The sequence below is a fragment of the Rana temporaria genome, chromosome 1 (genome assembly GCF_905171775.1).
Source record: "Rana temporaria chromosome 1, aRanTem1.1, whole genome shotgun sequence".
In the NCBI taxonomy this organism is placed as follows: Eukaryota; Metazoa; Chordata; class Amphibia; order Anura; family Ranidae; genus Rana; species Rana temporaria.
In genome coordinates this window covers 532,824,916-532,851,480 of record NC_053489.1, presented here as the reverse complement: position 1 = coordinate 532,851,480, position 26,565 = coordinate 532,824,916, and the positions used below count along the sequence as shown (strand labels likewise).

The window sequence follows — 26,565 nt, the reverse complement described above, 5'->3', positions numbered from 1 at the left end:
GAGCACATATACAACTTTTTGCTCAACTGTTTTCCTGGACAGATTTATGGTAACTAAAATAATATGTCAAGCATATCAATCCTTCAATAAATATCACTGTTCATTCTTTCAGACTGTAATACTGTCATATTTCAAGGTGAAAGAGGTTACAGAAAAAACATGATCCATGTCTGAAAAAGAAAAAGGAAAATAGCTTTGTGGTTTGAGAGTAATTTTGAAGCTTGACCGCAGGAAAATGGTTCAACATCTCCCCAGGTGTGATGTGAAGTACTGTTATCACAAAACCTAAACATGAAATGTGATTCTTTTGTTACTGTCTCCAGAAGATACCCCAAGGGCACAGCTATATAATAAGCAACTGTGTTGTACCATCAGGTGGCTTTGGCTAGCCATGTAACTTATATAAGATAGATCAGTCATATAGTCAAGTAATTTACATCATACCACCCTTAAGAAATGACATTTATCATATACTGCTTGGATCAAAATAATTGATGCACACTGATACATTTAAATATGTGAATCTTTAAATATTTTATGATACTTAGTGAAGGGATTTCAGACATGGACATGAAATAGCACAACATATGGTTATCAACTTTTTCGTTCTTTGGTGTTGGTCATTAACATTCTTCAGTAACAAGGTGCACTGTACTTACCCCATAAACTAATTCTCCCACCATCCCATTCCATATTTTTGTTTCTGCATCTCTTGCTCCATATTTCCCATCAGCAACTATTGTCAGCTTGTATTTAAATCCGCAGTGCCTGGCAATCTCAGTTGCCAGATCAACACAATATCCTTCATAGCGATCATTTCCTTCAAACTGATCTGCATTTTTCTTATACATCACATATGGGGCTTCCTGGAAATATCACAATCATTATCTAACAAGATCTGAACATTTTCTTTATCACCAAATTGATGGTGTAAAAATAACATTTGCATGAAACTTGATGATGGGCAGGATGAATCAAACTATTTTGTTTTCAGACAAATGTGAAATATACATGGGCTTTTTACAGAAGCACAACATAAAAAAGAAAGACGTGCAGAGTACAGTCACTATACAGGGCAAGTTATCTGTACAACCATCATAGGCCATGTACAATAAAAAAAACTACAGCTTGCTACTCTGCCCATCAAGGCCATCTGGTGCTGTGTTTATTCTTGTTAGCCCTACATTACCTGTGCAGCTACCTTGCTAATACTGTCCCCGTTTGGGTGTGAGGAAAGGTGAATGAATGCTGCAGGGGTTAAGCTTTTATCTTTTTAAATTCTAAAATTTAAGTGACCATTAATGTTTTTCCATGGAAGAAAAGGTAAAAGAGTCATTTAACTCTCCCCCTCTCCAGCAGTATACACTCAGCTTTCCTTGGTCTAGCACTAGGACCAGGAAAAAACCCAGTGGAAGGTCCAAACAGACTTGAAGGTACTTGAGCAGGGCTATGGATCCCTTCCCAGGCCCAATTTGACAATGATAGGCCAATCACCACCTAGCACTGTTGCATTGAATATAGTGAGTCATGTGCTCACACATACCCATAACTTCTGGGTATTTCTATTGTTTTTGACAACAAAATGGAGTGGTGTAATAATAAGGAAAGGTGAGTATATACTATGTTGGATGCCCAAGTTGGATGACATGTGAAATTCAATGTTTCCCAATGAGTGCTGTCTTAACTGATACTACACAAGTCTGTCCAACTTTAGAAAAGGTTCCTGCACTACTTTGGTCTGACTTTGATACAACTTCAGTGTAAAAAGTCACATCAAAGTTGTGGGCTAGTGTGAACCGAGCCTAAGGCCTCTTTCACACGAGTCGCTACGGAGTCCGCCAGCTCCTGCCAGCTCGGCGGGAGATCTCTCCACTGATCTCTGCTGAGCCGGCAGATGACAAGTCCCTCTCTGCTCACTGAGTGGGGAGGGGCTTGAGCAGCGCCGCTGTCTCCTATGTAGAGATCTGATGAAAATGGACAGCATGTCTGTTTTCATCAGATCTCACCTGATCCGATCCGCCATGGATGGATGGGGACGTATCGCCATCCGTCTGATTTTGGTGGATCGGGTCGGATGTCAGCGGACATGTCTCCGCTGACATCCGATGCTCCATAGGACTGCATGATGCAGCCGTTCATGTCCGCCGTCAAAACTGACAGGCGGACCTGAACAGTCTGACCGTGTGAAAGGGGCCTTAATCTGCTGTGCTGCCAGTACAGCAGATGAAGAGCAATAGTTTAACTTTTTTCTGACAGTCATCTTTCAAACTGTTTTGGGGAACAACAGTCTCAAACAATGCACATTTCTCACAACAGCCAGTCAGATCCTCTGTTAAAATGTTTACAATGCTGTATAAGGGAATGATCATTTTATTGTCCACTCTGGGGAAAAATAGTGCACTTTTATAAATTAGACCCTATGTAAGAGTTGAAGGCATTTGACAATACAGTTACAAATGATCTAATCACATAAGTACAGAAATAGAAAAGCCATCAAAGAAAATATTACGGACTACTGTGACCTATAAAACATGCTGTAGGTTGCTTGTTTTTTCACAATATTCCACCCTAAAAACTAGACTGAAAAAATGGAATGCTAAGACTAATTTTTGAAAACGAGTGCCATGGATAATAGTGGGTTTCTACAGGAAAGTTCTGCAGCAAACAATCAAATTCCAACTGCCAATCTTCCCATGCAGGTTATATTTTAGCCAGATGGTCGCTATGAATAAAATTACTATTTATAACAAATGCACTCTAATACAATGTAGTTAAGTGGTGTGGTGACTCTGCTTATTCCTACTGCACACCTATGTGGTGTTTGAATGGCTCCATTCTTAGCACATTTAAAAGAAAAGCCTGAGATACACTGGATGTACTTGAAAAAAGCAATAAAAATTTGTATTCTATGTAAGTGCGGCTTAAAGGTTTAGGTACAAAAGTAACAACGCATTGCATGCTGTGTACTACTTCACTCTAGGCCAAACAGCATGTAAATACAACTTACCTCTTGACAAGTATGTCCTATTTTAGTTCTGAGGATATGGAACAAATTCTAACAATGACCTCCCTACCCTAGAAACTGCCAAAACTCGACCCTCAATTAATTCAGTTACGAAATGAGGTCATGAAAAAAGATAGTCCTGCATTTTTTAAGTTTATGTTAGGTTTCTACATATTCTATTAATAAGTTAAAACCTGACTATTTAAAGCAGCTTAGTTATTTTGAATGAATCTTCAACTTAAATAAGTAATGAGCTAACTTATAGATACCCAATCAATAAACTGAGATTGTGACTGCACTCATGTCTTTTTTTTACCTCACATACCTGCAATGACAGACTTATTTTTATCTGCATAATACAAATTCCCCTTGCCAGACTGGTTAGATCACCACATTATCTGTAATGGTGTTTTAAGACCAGGTCACAAATTGAAAAGGTCAGCTGTGCCTCATAAATTATGATCAATTTAAAAAAAAGTCACTACCATATGGAAATGTCCCATGACACCAATTGTAATTGTCTTGCATTAGTGCTGAAACACCACTGTCACAGTTTAATTGCTAAGTTCTATGCTATTCTGAGTCATTGAGGAAATATCATGATTGTCCCTGAAGATATGTTTGCCATTTAGATTCTGGAAGCTGTTTATACATGGATAAATGTGTGCTCATCATTATGTCATTTTTGGGGAAAGGATGCTTGGCACTAGAACCAGACAAAATGAATTACCTAGTAATGGAAAAACTACTGTTCAGTCTGTTAGCTTGTCATAAACATTGCTTAACTGTCATTTTAAGAATCCCGCATACTGTCATCTTACATGTCGGTTAAGTGTATGCCTTTCTGGTTACTTAAGCAATGGGTGTGGATGTGAACCACAGAGAATGAATAAATAAATGAAGAGGGTTATGAATACAAGGGACAGTATCAAAGTTTTCCAACAGCGCTCCAGGCAAATTGTACCCAGACGATGAATGTAGGAGCAACATTGTGAGTAGATGTTGCAGAAATATTGGCCCGGATTCAGAAAGAATTTACATTGGCGTATCTATTGATGCGCCGCGTAAATTCTAGCATGCGCCAGCGTATCTTCTTTCTGTATTCAGAAAGCAAGATACGCCGAAATTTGGCTAAGATACGACTGACGTAAGTCTCTTACGCCGTCATATCTTAGTTGCATATTTACGCTGGCCGCTAGGTGGCGCTTCTGGAGATTTACGCATAGAATATGCAAATTAGGTAGATACGCCGATTCAGGTAAAGTTACCCCTGCTATATGAGGCGTATCCTATGTTAAGTATGGACGTCGGGCCAGCGTCAAATTTTCCATCGATTACGTCATTTGCGTAAGTCGTTCGCGAATAGGGCTGTACGTAAGTTTCGTTCACGTCGAAAGCATTGCCTATTTGCGGTGTAATCTGGAGCATGCGCACTGGGATACGTTCACGGACGGCACATGCAATACAACAGCCTTCATTACCATACAACACGCCCACTGCATGGATAATTTGAATTCTGCAGGCTTACGCCGGACCACATACGCTACGCCGCCTTAACTTAGAGCGCAGGTTCTTTCTGAATACAGAACCTGCCTCGCTAAGTTACGGCGGCGTAGTGTATCTGAGATATGCTACGCCCGCACAAATTTACGCCAGGCTTTTTGAATCCGGCCCATAACGTTTAAGTAAAGCTACAACCATAATGTATTCAGGCATAGACTTGGGTTGTTCTTTCATAAAAACTACAAGGTCACACAGAATAAAAAATACAATTAAAGACGTTCTGCATGTTTTGAGACCTCAATTGATCATGCTGACTGATGCTCTTCTCTTCTTGCTATTGGTTCAAAGGCAAACTATTCTATGCCTATGTATAATGCACTTCTGAGGCCCTGTACACACGACCGAGTTTCTCTGCAGAATTCAGCCAGAAACTCGGTTCAGAGCTGAATTCTGCCGAGAAACCCGGCCATGTGTACACTTTCGGCCGAGGAAGCCAACGAGGACCTCGGCGAGGAAATAGAGAACATGTTCTCTATTTCCTCGTTGTTCAATGGCAAATTTCGGCTCGCCGAGATCCTCGGCGGCTTCACAAGGAACTCGACGGGCAAAACCATGTGTTTTGCCCGTCGAGTTCCTCGGACGTGTGTACCTGGCCTTTAGTTGTTGCACTTTTCATGTCCTTTTTTTCACCAGGATGTGGTAAAAAAAAGTCAGTTATTATGAATCATCTGAGAAAAGACTCTCTTTTTCAAATGAATTAAGGGTACACATGATGACATGGACATATAATAAGTAAACATGCATTTAGGAATGCCCTCATTGGAGCTGCTCCAAGAAAATAGAGTCCTTTGACTTGCTGTATGAAAAGTTGGATGGACACAAACTTTCAAGTGTCCGGGAACAAATCTGAATCTCCTATAAACTTGAATCAGAATGAACAGACTGCTGCTAATCCCTTAGTAAATGCACAGGATGGAAGGTGAGAATAGTTGACATATCTAAAATAGTAGCATTTACACTATAGGTCAGTATTACATTATGCTTGCTCCCAGGTCCCTCCCAGGTTCTTGCATCGGGTTATTTACTAAAATCGGGTTAATTTACAAAAAATATATATTTTGTAATTACATTATATTCGTACCTCATTAATTATGGAAGACAATTTATATTTTAAAATTTCCTCTGCACTTGGTTGGGTGTTCAAAGTGAACACATATTCTCCTTGCTAAGTAAAAAAAACTGTTCTCCTATATAGTAAATCCCCATGACAAGACCTTAGTCTTGCCTAGCTGCTAATATAACGGAAATTGATGTCCTAAACTATTTTCTGCTTTTTTTTTTGTGTTAAACACTCCCAATTCAGTGCCAAGTTTGTAACTTTAATGTGATTAACCCCAGAGTCAGTTGCAATACCAGCACACCATATGGGCTTGGTAAATATGTATCTATTTTTAAAAACAGCATTTGGGATGAGAAATGAAGAAGTTGGCTGATGAAAAGAGCAGATGACTTGGGAGTTGGGTAGAATACAAAACCTCTAATTAGTCTTGCCCACAATTATATTATGCAATGCTCCACAAGAATTACAATTACAACTGTCATGCTCCCCACCACCAAAGAATTTAACTTAATTCATAAACTAAAATTGCACCAGAATCTTTAGTCATTATCTGTTAATGAGGCAGATATGTTTAGTGCGATATTGATATTAAAGCTAATATCTCACGAAAAAAACGGCTTAAATATTCCAGAAGCCATTTTTAGTCCCATGAGAGAAAATTACTTTGGTTCTTCTCAAAGAAATATTGATATACCAGATCTAAAAATATCTGTTCAGGGACATGTAATACACAATGTGAGCTGATTAGGGTGCTGGGGGAAAAAGGTAATAGAGAGATGGATGGAATGCCTCTACAGATAATAATTTCAGTCCTTAGGGAATCCTGTGACTTGGTTATATAACAATAAGCTGTCTCGTTTCTCGTGAGCGCTGCACAGGGCTGTACTGTAATTTATAACTGCACTTAAACAGTTTGTATACTGTAACAATTACCAGTACTGCAGTATATCTGCCTGTACGCCAACATTTTCCTTAAGCAGTTTTAGTTATTTGTCAGAAACCCCCATGCATTTTAACTATTTAATCATTTAACACAACTCTTACATTAATACATTTTAAGTGAAAACTTTATTTTGGGCAGAATAGGGTCATTTTAATTCCATGTATTAAACGTTAAAGTTTTTATTAGAAAAGCGATTTCTCATCCACCCACATGGTACCTATTATAGTTTTTGCATATGCTATTTAATAAATCTGCTACTAGGTTAATTTTATTCCACCTAGGGGATTATTAATAATATAATCTGAACAATACACTTTAGGAGGTGTGAACTTTGAGCTGTCATTGCTGTATCCGAAGTTGGAAATCTGGAAAGTGCTGAAGATTTGCCTGTCAGAAAAGTTATAACAGGAAGGCTTAGGTATCTACTGCAGGTATGTGTAGGCACTGTTAGGTGCATGACCTTGATACCTGGAGCAATTTCCCCCATCCACCCTTACCCCAGTAACAGAGTCTTTTTATGCTTTAATTGCAGACTAAACACTGAACATATACAAAAATGAACAGATAGCAGTACTGCAAATCAAAAAGCAATTTAAGGTCTTTCACAATCAGTCATGAGGAAGGCAAGAATGCTGTTTTTCAAAAGGTTAAAGTCTATCCATATCTGATTAATCAGATTTCATGGGCCTGCACATTTGCTATAAAGTTAGGGGCAGATCCACGTACCTCGGCGCTTCTCTCCGCCGGGTGCAGCGTATCTAAGATACACTACGCCACCGTAACTTTTTTTTCCGAATCCTCAAAGAATTTGCGCCGTAAGTTACGGCGGCGTAGTGTATCTTTTGCGGCGTAAGGGCGCGGAATTCAAATGGCTGTGATGGGGGCGTGTTTTATGTAAATACGTCGTGACCCGACGCAAACGACTTTCGAGCATGCGCCGTCCGTGGGGGTATCCCAGTGCGCATGCTCGAAATTAAACCAGAACAAGCCAATGCTTCCGATGGTGACGTCATTCTACGCAAATCCCTATTCGCAAACGACTTACGCAAACGACGTTAAAAATTAAAATTTCGACGCGGGAAGGACGGCCATACTTAACATTGAGTACGCCACCATATAGCATGTTTAACTATACGCCGGAAAAAGCCGAACGCAAACGACGTAAAAAAATGCGACAGCCGGACGTACGTTCGTGGATCGCCGTAACTAGCTAATTTGCATACTCGACGCAGAATTTGACGGAAACGCCACCTAGCGGCTGGCGGAAAAAATGCACCTAAGATCCGACGGCGTACTAAGACGTACGCCTGTCGGATCGACCCGAGATGCAGTTGTATCTTGTTTTGTAGATACAAAACAAAGTTACGACACAGGAAATTTAAAATTACGCCGGCGTATTAATAGATACGCTGGTGTAATTCTTTTGTGGATCTGCCCCTTTGTTTCTAACTATAAGTTGCCTTTCTAAATGTGTGCTCTTGGAAAACAGTTAAATACATAATTGAAACTTGATATGGTGAAACTTGTGATTCATGCTCCGCTGCCATATAACATAACGTGACTTGGAACCTCCAGTGCAACAATGGCATTACAACAACATACAGGCACATCCTCTATTGTGGACAGGACAAAAAAGAAGAAGGTCAGGTTACCCCTCCACATCTTCTCCCAGTCAGCATTACTTAGCACTATTACTAAGCAATGCCAACACTGAGAACTGGAGTGGGAGTAGAGGCGGGAAGCAGCATTTTTTTGCTGAGAGCAAATAGCATTTCAAAGCATTTCCACAAAAAATCTGTCACAAATAATAAAATGATAAAGAGAAGTGATACTCAATTGGGCTATAAATGTATATTTTTGAGTCTGAGGTTCTGCCATTTAGGAGAGCTAGTCTCAACTAAAGTGTCACTCCTCCAACAGTAGGGGCTTGCTGTTTTAAAGCTTGTAATTATTTCCACTGAAGTTATCAGCGAGAAGTAATACCCATAAATAGTTTTGGTATATTGACAAAAAAACAATTTAGATCTATTTGACACTTGAACATACTTCAAAGTGAAGTCATAGAAAATTGTAGGTGATTATAGGATTTTTTTGTTGCAGTTTCAGATTATTTGTTACATAGCTGACAATGTGCTATTTTCATTGTAAGTCATATCTTTGTAATTCAAGTAAACACATAGGCCCAGATTCACAGAGAGCAAGGTGCACATTACGCCGCCATAGAGCAAACACTGTACGCTACGCCAACGTAGCGCAGAGAGGCAAGCATTGCATTCAACAAGCCAGTGCTCCCAACGCTGCGCCAGCGTGGTGTGGGTTTTGAAGGCGCACGCCGGCGTAGGTGAAAGTGGGCATGAACCCATGCAAATGAGGCGTGAACCCATGCAAATGATGGGCCGAGCGCCAGACAGGTACGTATCACGAACTGCAAATGCGCCGCGACGTGGACACATGCACAGCACCCCCCTGCGCCTGCTCACAACCATGCCGGCACAACTGCCTAAGCTACGTCCGATCACCGTGTACGCCGTGAACATAACGTACGCCCAGCCAGACACACGTCCAACGCACAATACGCCGGCTTGTGTTCCCTGGTGCAGACCTGTGCATGTCTGTTGCCGGGTTGCACCTCATTTATGGGAAATACCTTTACGCCGGACGTACAACTTACATGCATCTTGCGTGGCATGGGCCGGGCACACGCACGTTCGTGAATTGGCGTATTTTCCTCATACACCGGCGCACATTTGCACTTACGTCAGCGTAACGTGTTATACGTCGGCGTAAGTGCTTTGTGAATCTGGGCCATAGTTCCTAGCTCAATACAAAACAACATTCTCAGTAATTCTTACCAATATAGTTGTAACAATAACAGTTTTGTTTTCAAGGCCCATGGAGTCATTGGCAGACAATACATCAGAGACTGTAACCACCATTTTGTCAAGTTCGCTCCAGTATCCAATCTGCCAAATAAAATAACAAACAGCAAGTGATTGATGGCTAATTGAAAAATAAAAACAATGTGTATATTCAAGTAGGTTTTACTGACAAACAGAGAGTAAAAAAAAGCAAGAATGTAATGTGAGAGTGCAATGTGACCTGATAAAGCAATTACATATAGCAAATTGGTTTTACCACAATATTTAAAGCATTTTAAGTTTTTGTTTAATTATATGAATGAAACATTTTTTTTTCTTTATCTTCCATTTAGGGACACAGGAATTTTTTACAGCCGCCTACAGGAAGATGGGACAGTGGCAAACAAAAAAGCCTGTTGAAGCTAACCCTCATATAATCCTGCCTATAACTGTCATACCTCAGCTTTTTTGCTAGTGCCCTAAGAGGGGGGATCTCTTTTCTTGTGTTCTGCTGATAAAAGACTAGCTATAATTTTGCCAGCCTTTCTTAATTTACATTTTTTCATCTGTTCACTTCAATAAAGATACTTGGTACACTATAGATACATTTCTTTTTACTTTAAGAAAGACTTTAAAGCACTGCAGCTGTCTGTATCATTGTATCCTCAGCAACACCTTTGGGGGCTGTACCCAGACCCTGCTGATCTGGAAGATTGCTAGCCTGGAATGTGACCTTCAGGCACAGGGCTCTGCATTGAGGCACTTTCCAGACTCTCTTTTTGAATAAGGTCGGTTGGCCGGAAGCACTAGGAACTTCCCTACTGTGGTACATTTGCACACTTTGTTTTTTAATTCCTGCCACTGCCGGTTACACTGTGGTAAGAGGTAAGGCTATAGTGCTTGAGGGCTTACATGATCAACAAAGTGGAGTGTAGTGCACAGTCTCATTCAACTGCCTGCCTACAATGACTTGATCACCTAAGAAATTCACTAGAACAAGAAACTTGGTTTTGTGGGTATGCAAGGCCACACTTTACTTTGAGCCTAGTTGTCTTCTGCTATGTGGAACAATATATGTTCTCGAAGATGCACAGAGGACAGTCCTCTGTTTCAATGGATGAGCTCAGCACATACATCGGCTGTAACTTTGTTGGTGGTTGGTCTTGTTAAAATGTGTCACAATGGGTTCTTGTCTTACCAAACTTTACTAAGGTAAAAAATATTTTTTTTTATGATTATGTTGCTGTTGGAGAGTTACCCCACTTTCTTTCTGAAAATTTTTGACAGCAGGATATTATTTCTAAGTGGAAATCTCTCTAACACAGCCCCAAACAACAGAAAAAGTTGACACGTTTTTTTCCCCTTCTGCATCTAAAACTAAGAAAAAAAAGTTCTGATTGGACATACACTTAACCACTTGCCGACCGCGCCATAGGCATTTTACTGCTACGGCGCGGTCGAGTTGTTCTGACAGGACGTCCCTGGGACGTCCTCCCAGAATGCTCCACTCGCGCGCCCCCTGGGGCGCGCTCCTGGAATCATCCGTGAGCGCCGGGTCTAGAAGACCGCTGTTAGCGGCCGTTTACCACGTGATCGCTCCGTCAAATGACGGAGTGATCACTTGTAAACAAACCGGCGTCATTTGATGACGCCGGTTCCTCCCTCTCCTCTCTGTACCGTTCGGTACAGAGTGAGAGGAGAGGGGGGGGGGAGCGGGTGTCAGCAGCAGCGCTGTGGCTGGATCTGTGACTATTGCAGTCACAGATCCAGCCTTCCATCCATCCATCCCAGCTCAGCTATCCCTGTGCAATACTCTGCAATGCCCCTATAATCTGCAATACCCCTATAATCTGCAATACCCTGCGCAATACTCTGCAATACCCCTATAATCTGCAATACCCTGCGCAATACTCTGCAATACCCCTATAATCTGCAATACCCTGCGCAATACTCTGCAATACCCCTATAATCTGCAAAACCCTGCGCAATACTCTGCAATACCCCGATAATCTGCAATACCCTGCGCAATACTCTGCAATACCCCAATATTCTGCAATACCCTGCGCAATACTCTGCAATACCCCTATAATCTGCAATACCCTGCGCAATACCCCAATATTCTGCAATACCCTGCGCAATACTCTGCAATACCCCAATACTCTACAATACCCTGCGCAATACCCCAATACTCTGCAATACCCTGCGCAATACTCTGCAATACCCCAATACTCTGGACGATACTCTGCAATACCCCAATACTCTGCAATACCCCAATACTCTGCAATACCCTGCGCAATACTCTGCAATACCCCAATAATCTGCAATACCCTGCGCAATACTCTGCAATACCCCAATACTCTGCAATACCCTGCGCAATACTCTGCAATACCCCAATACTCTGCGCGATACTCTGCAATACCCCAATACCCTGCGCAATACTCTGCAATACCCCAATACTTTGCAATACCCTGCGCAATACTCTGCAATACCCTGCAATACCCTGCGCGATACTCTGCAATACCCCCATACTCTGCAATACCCTGCGCGATACTCTGCAATACCCCAATACCCTGTGCGATACTCTGCAATACCCTGCAATACCCTGCGCGATACTCTGCAATACCCCCATACTCTGCAATACCCTGCGCGATACTCTGCAATACCCCAATACCCTGTGCGATACTCTGCAATACCCCAATACCCTACGCGATACTCTGCAGTCTTCCCAGCCTAGATGTGAGATGTGGGGTCTTATTGACCCCGTATCTCACTGTAAAGAGGACCTGTCATGCTATATTCCTATTACAAGGGATGTTTACATTCCTTATAATAGGAATAAAAGTGATAAAAAAATGTATTTTTGGGGAAAAAAGTGTCAAAATCAAGTAAATAAAGTAAAATGAACAATATTTTTTATTTATTTTTTAAAGCGCCCCTGTCCCCGTGTGCTCGCATGCAGAAGCGAACAAATACGTAAGTCCCGCCCACATATGAAAACGGTGTTCAAGCTACACACGTGAGGTATCTCTGCGAACGTTAGAGCAAGAGCAATCATTTTGGCCCTAGACCTCCTCTGTAACTAAAAACATGTAACCAATAAAAGTAATTAAAGCGTCGCCTATGGGGATTTTAAAGTAGCGGAGTTTGGCGCCATTCCATGAGTGTGCGCAATTTTGAAGTGTGACATGTTAGGTATCTTTTTACTCGGCGTAACTTCATCTTTCATGTTATGAAAAAATTGGGCTAACTTTACTGTTTTGTCTTTTTTTTAAGCACAAAACAGTTTTTTTTTAAAAACACGCGTTCAAAAAATGTCTGCGAAAATACCATGCGAGATAAAAAGTTGTAACGGCCGCCATTGTATTCTCTAGAGTCTTTGCTAAAAAAGCATATATAATGTTTTGGGGTTCTATGTAATTTTCTAGCAAATAAATGATGATTTTTACATGTAGGAGAGAAATGTCAGAATTGGTCTCGGTGCTCCAGAACGCCTGCATGTTGTGCCTCTGTATGTGGCCACGCTGTGTAAAAGTCGCACACATGGGGTATCGCCATACTCGGGAGGAATAGCAGAATGTGTTTTGGGGTGTAATTAGTGGTATGCATATGCTGTGTGTGAGAAATAACCTGCTAATATGACAGAAACAAGTTTTTTTTTTTTTTTTTACAGAATTTTCAGTCGTTTTTCTTTTATAGCGCAAAAAATAAAAAACCCAGAGGTGATCAAATACCACCAAAAGAAAGCTCTATTTGTGTGAAAAAAAGGACAAAAATTTCAAATGGGTACAATGTTGTATGACTGAGTAATTGTCATTCAAATTGTGAGAGCACCGAAAGCTGAAAATTGGTCTGGTCAGGAAGGGGGTTTAAGTGCCCAGTGGTCAAGTGGTTAAAGAGCAAATCCAGCCATTTTCAGAAAAAAAGTCAAAAGCTACAAGTACTGTACTGACTGACTTTAACAAACAGGTCCTTACCAGCCTAGGGATTCAGAGATGCCATCACCCAAAAATAGTAGAGGGTGGATGGAGGAGCAGAAAGTGGAACTTCTGATTTTATGTTAAGTTCCACTTTAACCACTTCCATACCAGGCACTTACGTAGCTTCCTGCCCAAGCCAATTTTTAGCTTTCAGCGCTGTCGCACTTTGAATGACTATTGTACGGTCATGCTACACTGTACCCAAACAATTTTTTTTATCATTTTGTTCCCACAAATAGAGCTTTCCTTTGGTGGTATTTGATCACCTCTGCCAATTTTATTTTTTGCGCAACAACAAAAAAAAGACCGAATTCTTTAAAAAAAAATAAGTTTTTATTTTTTTTAGTTAATTTTTTTGTAAATAAGTATGTTTTCTTTTTCAATTACGGGCACCGATGAGGTGGCACTGATGGACACTGATGAGGTGGCACTGATAGGCGGCGCTGGTATGCGGCACTGATGGGCACTCATAGGCAGCACTGATGGGCACTCATAGGTGGCACTGATGGGCACTTATGGGTGGCACTGATGGGTACATATGGGTGGCACTGATGGGCACTGATAGTTGGGCACTGGGCATGGATGGGCACTGAGAGGTGGCACTGATGGACACTGAGGGTGGCACTGATGGACACTGAGGGTGGCACTGATGGACACTGAGGGGTGGCACTGATGGACACTGAGGGGTGGCACTAGTGGACACTGAGGGGTGGCACTTTATTTAGTATTTTTCCAATCAGTGCCCATGTTGCCAGTCAGTGCCCATTTGTGGGCACTGATTGGCATCTATTGTGCCTATTTTTACATGTTACATGTTCCGCCAGAGGCTCTTTACCGAGATCGGAGATGCAGGGTGTCAGACTGACACCCAGCATCACCGATCGCCACGCTGCGCGCCCCCACGGGCACGCGCCGGCATGTTATCCTGCTGGACGTCAATAGACGTCCAGTCAGGATTTAACAACAACTTCCCGGACGTCAATTGTCTATTGACCGGGCGGGAAGTGGTTAAAGTTTATGATGCAATAGATATTAAGACATGCATTTTTGAGCACCAGCTGAGGTGATATGCCAGGGCTGCCTGTGATGCATCCAAATAAATTGAATCAAAATGAAAATTAATCAAACAACAACCTTTTTGTAGGTTCCTGTAGATAAGTGATGATAACTGTAACATACCTTTCATTGTTTCATGTCTTAAAAAAATAAAAACAGAATTAAATACTTTATATATTACCTTTCGAGGGCCATTGCTTTTAAGTTCCATGATGTTGATTGTATAATTTACTCTTTTACCATTTTGGTCAAATTTTATATTTCCTGTCAATCCATCAACTTGGACCTATTGAAAATTTCAGAAAAAAAGAGTTGACTTAATATTCAATTTCTTCAATGCGTTACATAATGAGTTTATGTGAAATCTCCATTAACCGCTGTAAATAATATTGTAATTATGAATATATTTCATTTAGAGTTGTATCAATGTGGCTGTATAGCTTCCCAGAAGACCCTGTTATACAGGTGGGGATGGGTTAAGTTGCCAGGGAGAATGTTCTTAATTACTTCTACTGTATATGAGAAGGCTTTTCACAGACACCTCGTGCCTGAGTTAGTTTATCTGAACAATGGGACCCAAACCTCTTCGTTCTACAGCTATTCACTTTAAAGGATCCCTCATTTAGATATGCAATAAAGGCGACCAGTCGGTCGTGAATACTGTACTTAATTTTCCTGAAACTGTCACAAACTTGTAAACTTGAGTTTATCTCTCAAAATAGTTTCTACCAGGGATTTGCATTAAAGGGGGCTGACCTATGCAATGTATGCAATGTATAGGGAATTAAGCCAATCTTAAGAAGGAATCGAGATGCCCACCAATCTGAGTCACTCCATTCAAACCAATGAGGTAGAGGCCTATAGTATACATTGAGTAAAGGAAGACAGAAAATCTTTGGAATACCAGTCACCAGTGTAGGGTCCTCACTCATAGTCAGATTATGGAATATATCCCTTGCAATTATATCTAAATGTTTGTCTTATGTTTTTTTCTCTCTAGATAGATAGATCATACTATTTACCAATACATTTCTGTTGTGTTAAAGATTTCACTTCTGGGTAAGAACTCTCATTTACCAAATCATATAAAATATTAAATCTCATAATATATAGACTTTGTCAACAAATGCAAGTGCTCTGCACACAGCAATGAGCTCTTGAAGCCCATTTTCTTGTTTGTGGTATGTAAATGCACAGTATGGCATGCGTTAATGCACCCTAACATGGTAAAAACCATATGTGACCATTTATGTAATGCAATGCACTGTAAAACAAAACTACCATATGCTATAGCGCAGATGCATTGCCTTAGTACATTGAGGGGGCAGTCAAAATGAATGGCACTGCAATGCAGTATCATGTTACATGTGTTTTCCATGACATAGAAGTGTAAATGGGCCCTTAAGGTTCCCTGACATGAGGCATGCTCAACCTATGGCAACCCCCAGAGCCTTCTTTGGCTGCATGCCACGCCACAATACCAGAAGCTGTCTTACACAACCCACTACTGTGGCCAGCTCCCTGCTCTTCTCTTTCTTTCCTGACACACAGACATGGGGAAATGAGCCTTTAGCAAAGTGGATTACATCTATTGGCATCTAAACAGGGATTTTAAAGGTGGATTCTCACAGTTAAGCGATGAGCTTGGGGTCATTGCTGAAGCATGTGCGTGCATTATGTGTAATTTTATCTTTGCTTAATAAAGACGTTTATTGCACTGTTAGGGCATGTGCTTCCCTGGTCTGTTGTTTTTTGTTTTGATTGTCCACAGTCCTTGTTTTGGCAATTCATGGGACAGCTGCAACACGGTTTTGGAGCTTTTTTAGGTGGTCACACCTGAGCGTGGGATGGGATTAATGATGATCTAAATAATTATTGGCTTATTTATTTATTGGTTGAAATAGATGGACTTGTGTCTTTTTTTTAACCTGACTAAATCAGTGTTTCTCAACTCCAGTCCTCGAGGCGCCCCAACAGGTCAGGTTTTCAGGTTTTTCATTATTTTGCACAGGTGATTTGATCAGTTGCACTGCCTTAGTAATTACCACAGCCATTTCATGTGAGGGAAATCCAAAAAACATGACCTGTTGGGGCGCCTTGAGGACTGGGGTTGAGAAACACTGGACTAACTCATATTACTTTATAAATGTCAATAAAATATATATATTTTTTTCATAGTGATTAAACAGTGGGTAAAAATCCAATGGAGAATGGTCCAGAGGAAAATGATAATCCTGATTGTTGTTAAAAAATCTCATTATACTCTTCAAAATATTTTTTTTTAAATTCTGAACTGTTTTATCTAATTGTGTCCAGCGACCGTTTACCAAATCACTTAAGTGACCCGCGCTCTTCAAAAGGTTACACACCCCTGCCTTACACATTACAAGCATAAATTACTTTCCTAATTATCTTTTTAATTTGATGAAAAATTGCATGTTTTTTTTGTTTCTTTGGAGTTCTGTTAGAAGATTTATATAAGTTTTCCTTTTTTTTCTTCTGAAAAGCTCTTAATTAAAAAAAAACTGTAAAGCCAAACAAATTGGTAGCTTGGTCTTTCTTCAGGGAGCCACACTTTTGAAATAATTCATATGCATCCAAGAGTTTCTAAACTCAATCTTTAATGAGTTGACATCAATCCTGGTTTCAAAACACCACTGAATAATAAGCTGAAGAAGCAGGCAAGCATTAAAACCTCAGTCAGGATTTTATTGTTGCCTGTGTCTCCACTAATGGAGATTCACCTTGTGTTTCAAGACAGAAGTGAAAGAAAAACTCTCCAGTGGGACACAGACCGCAAAGACAACAACAACAGCAACTACAAAAACTTGTCAGGAGTTGTAATTTCTTAAATTCCCTACTGTAGCTAGAAACTTTAAGAAACAAAAAATTTGGCTTTAAAAATAAATAACAGTTATAGAGCTCCAGTTAAACTGGACTTTGCACTCCATGCAAGGCTTGCTTTGTAAATGCAAGCCTTTTACACTGGTTGTGGTGTCATCCTATTGCTGACAAGATCCTGGTGAATGATAAGTAATGCAAATGGTACAAGAAGACACTGCAGCACAGTGAGATGAGGGCTAGTCTACATTCCCCAGATCCTGCTGGAAGAGGAAGACATCGCCCCTTGCTTAAGTACCATAGATGGAAGCCAAGGGAAAAGGTATTATCTAAAAAAAAAAATCGCTACAGGTGATTTTTTTTTAAAACTCTTTCAATGTTTAAGCAAGTGAGAGAGAGGCACAATTAAAAAGTAGACCTTGCTTTTAGGTCCAAGATCAATAATAATTGCTAGTCTTGTGTTACCTGCTTTAAAGCTCTTTCTATCTCTACTCCATGTCCCCACGGCACTGCTGGGTTTGCTAAACAATCACCAGCATTTCCTCTTCTTGAGATTTCTATTCTCTGTTTACGCAAATTACGGAAGGCCTCTGTCATCACTTGAACAGCATCAAATGTCAGAGCTGATGTATACTGAAAATGAAATACAAAATATGATTAAAAAATACAACATGTTATAACAAATACATGAATAATTAAAAAAAAAAATTAAACTAAGATTTATTGAAAATCTCACAATTGAGACACATCTACATGTTTAAAATGTAACCTAATACACAAGATATTGACCTTGTTTTGGCAACTGAAAGGCGGAGCCAGCTGCTAGTCAGACATCTTGATATCATTGTCAGGTTCGCAGAAAAGCCTGTGCTGGCTCTGTGATGTCAGCTGACAGCCGACAGCAGTCATGAACTACTCTGCATTTAGGAATGCATTCAGCTCTTTTTAAAAACAATCTACTGAGCTTAGTCCAGTTTCACAGCTCTTACGTTGAACAAGTCATTATGTAAGTGAAGGTTAAATCTCTTTTTTCAGACCTAAATGATGTTGACCCCATCCCTCCCTACAGTAATTTCCTCTTCTAAAGAGGATACATTCAGTCCAGCTAATACTTCCTCATAGCTGAGTTCTTCCATGCCTCTTAACAGTTTGGCCCTTCTCTGTGCTTTTTCCATTTCTCCAATATCCTTTTTGTGAACTAGTGCCCAAAACTCAATTGCATATTCAAGATGAGGTCTTACTAATGACTTGTACAGGGATAAAATGATGCCTCTCTCTCTGGAATCTATAACTTTTTTATTACAAAAACGTATTTTGCTAGCTTTAAAAGCTGCAGCTTGGCATTGCATGCCATTAGTATGTCTATGAGCTACCAGAACACCCAGATCCTTCTCTACCATTGACTCCCCCAGCTATTATCTTCCTAGTATGTATGATGCATGCAAGTTTTTAGCCCCCTAAGTGCAGAACTTTACAGTTATCAGCATTAAACCTCACTCGGTCGACCAATAAAATAGTGCATTGATGTTGGCTTTTAATTTGGAGACATCCTGTAAAGATGTTATTCCACTACATAGTTTGGTGTCCTCTGCAAACACTAAAACAGTATTTTTTATCCCAGGCCCTATATCATTTATAAATAAGTTAAAACATGAGGGTCCCAGCATTGAACCGTTAGGTACACCACTAATAACCATAGATCATTCAGAGCATGAATCATTAATCACTACTCTCTAATCATGATCGTTTAACCAGTTTTCTCTACATTTAGAAATTAAGCTCTTAAAGGTTAAAGATCGCCTGGACTGACTTACTCAGCTGAGGGTCTGTGAGTGGGTGGTAGTGGGGGTGGGTTGGAAGAGTTTGCTCCTGATGAATCGGCTCAAATAGACAGAAAGGTGGCTGTGAGCCCTTTTAAAGGGATTTTGCTGCTACTACTGGGTACAGCCTCAACGTCGTCTCTGCAAATACTTGTGAGGGTAGGTAAAAGAAGTGCTGATATCCAATTAGAAGCAAAATGAAGGTAAATATGTAGTCATTTTATTGAAAGTAGCAAATCGTGATAAAGCCAATGCATATTAGGGGAACAAAGACTCCCCCTTCTTCGGGGCTGAAGCTGTATGCTAATGGTGAGTGGAGATGTAACCCAACTGGTGTGTCTGACACGGAAAACGGAAAGTTGATGTTAACTCTAGCGGGGGCAGTTGGTGCCGGAAGTGTCGGATCATGTACTAGGTACGTGATCTGGCCTAGGAAAGCCACTTTGCAGCCATATAATGGTGTTACGTGGTCAGCAAGTGGATATTCTGATTCTCCCTCCCCCTCAATCCTAGTTTAAATAGTCCTCCAATCTTTCCACAAATCTATCCTTCAGCTCAACAGACCCCTTTCCAATTTTGATTGTTTAATTTGGGTTATTGTAACGATTGAACTAGCATACAATGTTGTTATTCTGGGTGTTTGATTTGCTGTGTGGAAGCTTATTACAAAACAAAACAATTGTAAAGGGCAGTATATTACAATTGTGTACAATTCTAACTGTAGATTTATGCACACTTTAGTCCACTCCCAGATTTTTGAAAGTAAACAATGCTGATTAAACAATAATGTTAAATTTATGGGGTTGATTTAATAAATAGGCTTCAATTAGCAAAGTGAATGGTCACAGAGCTTAGTAACTAAGGTGTAAACATATTGTCACATCAATCTTTTATTCACGACTTCAGCAGAAATTCATTTTTTTTTTTTTAGCATCCCTCAGATATGATTAGGTATTCAAAGTGAACAAAGTTTCACCTTATTTGCTAACATTCACTTTACAAAGTCAACATACACTCTCCAAAGTGAACAATCTCTATTTCTTTAGAAAATGAACTCTATTGCATCTTGTCTTCGTGCAAAGCATAAGATGCTATTGACCACATATTGCAAGTCCCCATAGTTTTTTTTTTAATGTCATTTATTTTAATTAAAAACAACTAATAGAAATAAAAAGTAATGCATATTGACATGATTTCCATTAAAGTATATGTCAAGGCAGAACTAGTAAAAATATAGGCAGTAAATCTTTGCAACACATGTACATTTACCCATCTTTTTTTCCTGCACAGACCACACAAGTACAGACAAATATCTGTTAAATACCGTAACTGTAAAATGCAGTTTTAAAGTGGAGTTCCACCCAGGAAAAAAAAATTAGCCCAAAAATTCCCCCAAAAAATAGAAAAAAAAATGTATGCTCATCCGAAATGCCCGTTGCTATGCGGAAGTCGGTAATCGCGTAGCCGCGGTCTATCTTCTAGTGAATGGGGCACGCTGCTTTCTGGGAACTGTGTGCTCTCCCAGAGAGCAGCCGCCCATTCACAAGTCGGCACGAGACTGGTGCATGCGCAGTAGGAAATGGGCGGCTTCACTGTGTGCTTCCCTTAGTGTGAATGGCGGCCCAGAACCTGCACCGATGGAGGGATCGGCATTGGGGAAGGCCATCAGCGTAGGCGAGTAGGACAGGTAAGTGTCCTTATTAAAAGTCAGCAGCTACACTGTTAGTAGCTGCTGACTTTTAAAAAAAACATTTGCGGGTGGAATCCCGCTTTAACCTAATGTGGGCTGACAACACATAGAATTTTTGTGGACTGAGTGGTGTCAGACCTGCCCAGATTTATTTTGCTAAACTACTCATTAGATCCAACTGTTTTCATCTCCCAAAAATAGGCACTAAATGATTTTTAGCTCGAAGATAAGAACAGGGATGGAAAAACAGACTCTTTGAGATAATAAAAGCAGAAGGAACAGGACATAGGATAGCTCTGAAGGTCTGGCATGATCACCAGGTACATTTGTTTTACAGATATAACAAAGTACTTTTAGCTGTAAATTTAATAGACTAAAATATTTCATTGTTAGGGTTTACATAGACTTTAGGTCTATGTAAAAACCCAATATTATATTTAAAGACTCAAATGACATATTTCATCTAAAATAAAACAATACAAATTTCCTGCTAATGAGTAAATAGAAATGGTATAATGAAACAAGGCTGCCAATGAAGCATTTAAGTCAAATGCTATGTTTCTAAGAAAAGTAGGACGTGTAGAATGTCCCATGGTTAGCTTGGTGCAGAGTGCTTTGAGGCACTAAGCAGTCAACACGAATATAAATATAAATATGTGATTTATTTCCACACCAACAGATATCAACACAACAGCTCATTTTACAAAGAAGAAACATAATACAATGTGACTGACATGAGCTGACATGGCAGCCCAGTGTTATCAGCTGGTAATATTCTCATTTTAATAATATAAGCATATAAACACTGTGCATTATGTTGCAGATATGGGCAGGATTACATTAGTGTAGTACAAACTAAAGACACATTCATTTAAGAGAATATTCTAGATATGATAAGGTAGCTCAAAGCTGTGTTTGAATTAAAGCTAAAAATATTTCCGTATATAGACATTGGAATAAGAAGGGTTTTGAAGCAGCATAGGTCAGTGACCAATGCACAACGGGAAAGTAGGAAGAAGGCAATATAATTAAAGCAAATCTACACTTAAAAGTGAAAGTATTGCTCATCCACCTCCACCCCCCACTATTAATGGTTGGTTTTATTATGCCGGGTGTAGGTTCCTTTTTCTGACAGGAACCTGCTCCCACTTTGGCAATTCTTGCCTTATTTGGCTTAAACCAACACTCCGACCAACATTAATTGCTGGGGTTTTTTTTTTGGGGCTGTAATCAGTTATATTTTTCTGACAGATATTCACTCTGCTTAGGCAAGAATTACTTTAATGTAGGCCCCCACCCCCCCTTGTCCGCAACCTTATGGGACATGTTGCACATTCAAGGGGGCTGCAATACCAGTCTGACAGCACCACACAATCTCATGCATGTGTAGTGGAAATAGCAGGAAGTCACACCCGGAAGTCACACCCAGAAGTCACACCCAGCTCCCACCGGCCCACCAGGGATCAAAACCCAGCCAAGAATCGGCCACACTGAAGAGAGCGCTGGACTTCATGTTTTGGGTAGGTGTCTGTTTCTTAAAAGTCATCAGCTACAGTATTTCTGATTCAGGGTGAGCAAACAGGAGGCAACATATATCATTGCACCCTTTTCTGTATTTATTATTTTTAATATGTTAATATCTAAATTGCTATAGTAGAAATGCTATTTAATGTTAATTGTACTTTAAGCATTCATGGGGTACCATGTTAAATGCTTTGGTGAAGTTTAAATATACACATCCACAGGCCTTCCTCTATCCAGATTAGAGCTCACTCACCTCATACAATAGTAATAGGTTGGTTTGACAAGAACAATCCTTCATAAATCTGTGCTGGTTACTAGTAATGATACTATTTTCATCGGCAAATTGTTGGATATTGTCCCTTATCATCCTGTACAATAGTTTACATACTATTGAGCTATAAGGCTGACTGGCTCTCTTTGAGAACTCTGGGGATTTGTTCACATTAAGTTTATCAAGTTTTTTTTTTTATTTACTGGTTAATGCCATTAATTATTACGTTTTTAAAGGACGCCCACTTTTCCTCCATGTTTTTGTTTCTAGAATATCTTCCTGTTTAATGTTGAGAATAATGGAGCGCAGTTTAGTAAAGCTGGCTCTCTTAAAATGTAATGTTCTTGTCCTACCCTCATGTCTTCTTTTCATATAATTTACAGTGAACCTAATTACCCTGTGATCACTGTTTCCCAAGTTATCCCTTACTTTCACATCCGCAATCAGCTCTGTGTTGTGTGTAATTAGTAGGTCAAGCTTGGTGAGCTAAGTGATTTATCCAGGCACCACATCCCCATCAGAGTACAATATACAGTATAAAAATGTATTTTTATATACATACTATGGGCATTTAGGGAGGCAAATTAGCAAACAACAACTACATTAAAAACATTTTTTTTTTTTTTAATTTTTTTTTATATATTTAAAATCACATAAAAGAGTTTTTAGGGCATATACAAATGCATGTTCCCACATGAAAATAAAAAATAAAAATAAATAAGGTTGTGCTAATCAGTCATATTGATATAAATGAAAATTCAAAATTAAATATACAATAAATTAGAAACAGTCTACAAGTGATGTAAAAATCCTGGTGTCAGTCTCCACCATCCACCACCGTAAAGATCCTTAATTATCAGTGCTTCCACCAAGCTGAAAGACTAGTTTACCAGCTCCTGTTGATCCCTCATTACAAGGGATCGCTAGCGCTTGTGGCTTTAGCCCAGCCCAGGCCTTTCTCCTGGTCTGGATGGTCTCCTACATAAAATCACCCCTTGGCACTGTGTTGCAAATGAGGAGTTTTGCAAAAAACGAAAGTGCTCCACATAGTGTAAAATCCTTATAAAATGTATTTAGAAATATAAACTATTGCACTTACAGCTGTGGCTGATAACATGCATCTTTAATTTGAGTGTGTCGGCCGGCACGTAAAACAAACCCGTTCTTCTAGGGCACGTGTGGAATTGGTGATGTCAGCGTGTTGCTCCGCCCTACGCATTTCATCATAGGATTACGTCGTCCAGGGACGACACTTCACACATTTTACAGTAATACCCCCATTTGTAAAACCTCAACTACCCACTGATCAGAAAACTAAGCTGCCTTTACAACCCTGAACATAAAAGTTTTTTTTCATCTATTCAAAGCTTATTCCTGCAGTGGGAATTTTTACTGTCTAAAGAAATTCACACTGGCTAACAATTTTTGCTGCACACACTGCGGAGACCTTTACCAGCTGAACACAGTCTTGCAATGCAACAACTGGAACAGTAGCAGCACATTTGTTCTGCAGCCTGCTGACTTTTCAGAAATTTGTTTTTTCACTACTGGCTACATACAGTGGATTCTGTGATGTAAATAAATGAGACAAAGATAAACAATTTCAGAACCTTTTCCACCGTTTATGTGACCTATAAACTGTACAATTCAGTTTAACAACAAACTGAAATCTTTTAGGTGGAGGGAAGTAAAAATAAATAATGAAATAAGTGTGCATAAGTGTGTACACCCTTAAACTAATACTTGAAGCACGTTTGCTTTTATTACATCATTCAGTCTTTTTGGGTATGAGGCAATCAGCATGGCACATCTTGACTTGGCAATATTTGCCCACTCTTCTTTCCAATAACACTCCAAATATGTCAGATTGCAAATGCATCTCCTGTGCACAGCCACCTTCAGATCACGCCGCATATTTTCAATCGGATTCAGGTCTGGGCTATGGCTGGGCCATTCCAAAGCTTTAATCCTCTTCTGGTGAAGCCATTCCTTTGCTGATTTTTATGTATGATTTGGGTCATTGTCATGCTGAAAGATAAAGTTCCTCTTCATGTTCAGCTTTCTAGCAGAAGCTTGAAGGTTTTGTGCCTATAATAACTTGTGGGTTTGGTGTTTTTTTGGTGATGGGCAGTGTTTTTTTTGCACCAAACATATCCTTTGGAATTATGGCCAAAAAGTTCAATCTTGGCTTCATCAGGCCATGACACATTTTACCACATGCTTTTGGGAGACTTCAGATGTGTTTTTGCAAAATTTAGCCGGGCTTGGGTGTTTTTCTTCTGAAAAAAAAAAGGCTTTCCTCTTGCCACTCTACCCCATAGCCCAGACATACAGTCATGGCTGAAATTGTTGGCACCCCAGCAAATTGTCCAGAAAATCAAGTATTTCTCACAGAAAAGTATTGCAGTAACACATGTTTTGCAATACACATGCTTATTCCCTTTGTGTGTATTGGAACAAAACAAAAAAAAGAGGAAAAAAAGCTAATTGGACATAATGTCACACAAAACTCCAAAAATGGGCTGGTCAAAATTCTTGGCACCCTTAACCTAATATTTGGTTCCATACTCTTTGGCAAAAATAACTGAAATTAGTCGCTTCCTATAACCACACACCCGGAATTTTGAACCACTTCCTTTGCAAACTGCTCCAGGTCTCTCTTATTGCAAGGGCGCCTGTTCCCAACAGCAATTTTAAGATCTCTCCACAGGTGTTCAATGGGATTTAGATCTGGACTCATTGCTGGCCACTTTAGAACTCTCCAGTGCTTTGTTGCCATCCATTTCTGAGTGCTGTTTGATGTATGTTTGGGGTCATTGTCCTGCTGCAAGACCCAAGATCTCGGACGCAAACCCAGCTTTCTGACACTGGGCTCTACAATGCAACCCAAAATCCTTTGGTAATCCTCAGATTTCGTGATGCCTTGCACACATTCAAGGCACCCAGTGCCAGAGGCAGCAAAACAACCCCAAAACATCATTGAACCTCCACCATATTTCACTGTAGGTACTGTGTTCTTTCCTTTGTAGGCCTCATTCTGTTTTCGGTAGACAGAATGATGTGCTTTACCAAAAAGCTCTATCTTGGTCTCATCTGTCCACAAGACGTTTTCCCAGAAGGATTTTGGCTTACTCAAGTACATTTTGGCAAACTGTAGTCTTGCTTTTTTATGTCTCTGTCTCTGTCTCTCTTAAACTCCTATTTAACATGAGTTTGTTTTTTTGGGATTTTTTATTTCCCCCCTTAAAAGATTTCAGTTTGTTTTCAATTGAGTTTTACAGTTTATAGGTCACATTAAAGGTGGAATAAGTTCTGAAATGATTTATCTTTGTCTCTTTTTTTACATCACAGAAACCTGGAATTTTAACATGGGTGTGTAGACTTTGTATATCCACTGTACATATGTGTATACAATACACCCACTAAAGTACACTACTGTGCAAAAGTTTTAAGCAGGTTTGAAAAAATGCTGTAAATTAACCACTTGCCCACCAGGTAAATTCTGGCACTTCTCTCCTTCATGTGAAAATCACAATTTTTTTGCTAGAAAATTTATCAGAACCCCCAAACATTATATATTTTTTTTTAGCAGACATCCTAGGGAATAAAATGGCAGTCATTGCAATACTTTTTGTCACACCGTATTTGCGCAGCGGTCTTACAAGCGCACTTTTTTTGGATAAAAATCACTTTTTTGAATTAAAAAATAAGACAACAATACATTTTGCCCAATTTTTTTATATATTGTGAAAGATAATGTTACGCCGAGTAAAATGATACCCAACATGTCACGCTTAAAAATTGCGCCCGCTCGTGGCATGGCGTCAAACTTTTACCCTTAAAAATCTCGATAGGCGACGTTTAAAAAATTCTACAGGTTGCATTTTTTGAGTTGCAGAGTAGGTCTAGGGCTAGAATTATTGCTCTCGCTCTAACGATCGCGGCGATACCTCACTTG

General features: G+C 39.8%; 1 protein-coding gene across 4 annotated transcripts in view; it reads right to left on the bottom strand.

The window, feature by feature from the left end:
• Positions 1 to 26,565, bottom strand: part of GRIA2 (glutamate ionotropic receptor AMPA type subunit 2) — a 225,209-nt gene that overhangs the window by 58,559 nt on the left and 140,085 nt on the right. For all 4 annotated transcript variants that reach the window (XM_040332278.1, XM_040332251.1, XM_040332259.1 and 1 more), the window contains exons 7-10: positions 17,768 to 17,935; positions 14,643 to 14,747; positions 9,423 to 9,533; positions 660 to 866 (exon numbers count right to left, since the gene is read on the bottom strand). In XM_040332278.1, the coding sequence (XP_040188212.1) occupies positions 660 to 866; positions 9,423 to 9,533; positions 14,643 to 14,747; positions 17,768 to 17,935 (591 nt within the window). The remainder of the gene's footprint in view (positions 1 to 659; positions 867 to 9,422; positions 9,534 to 14,642; positions 14,748 to 17,767; positions 17,936 to 26,565) is intronic.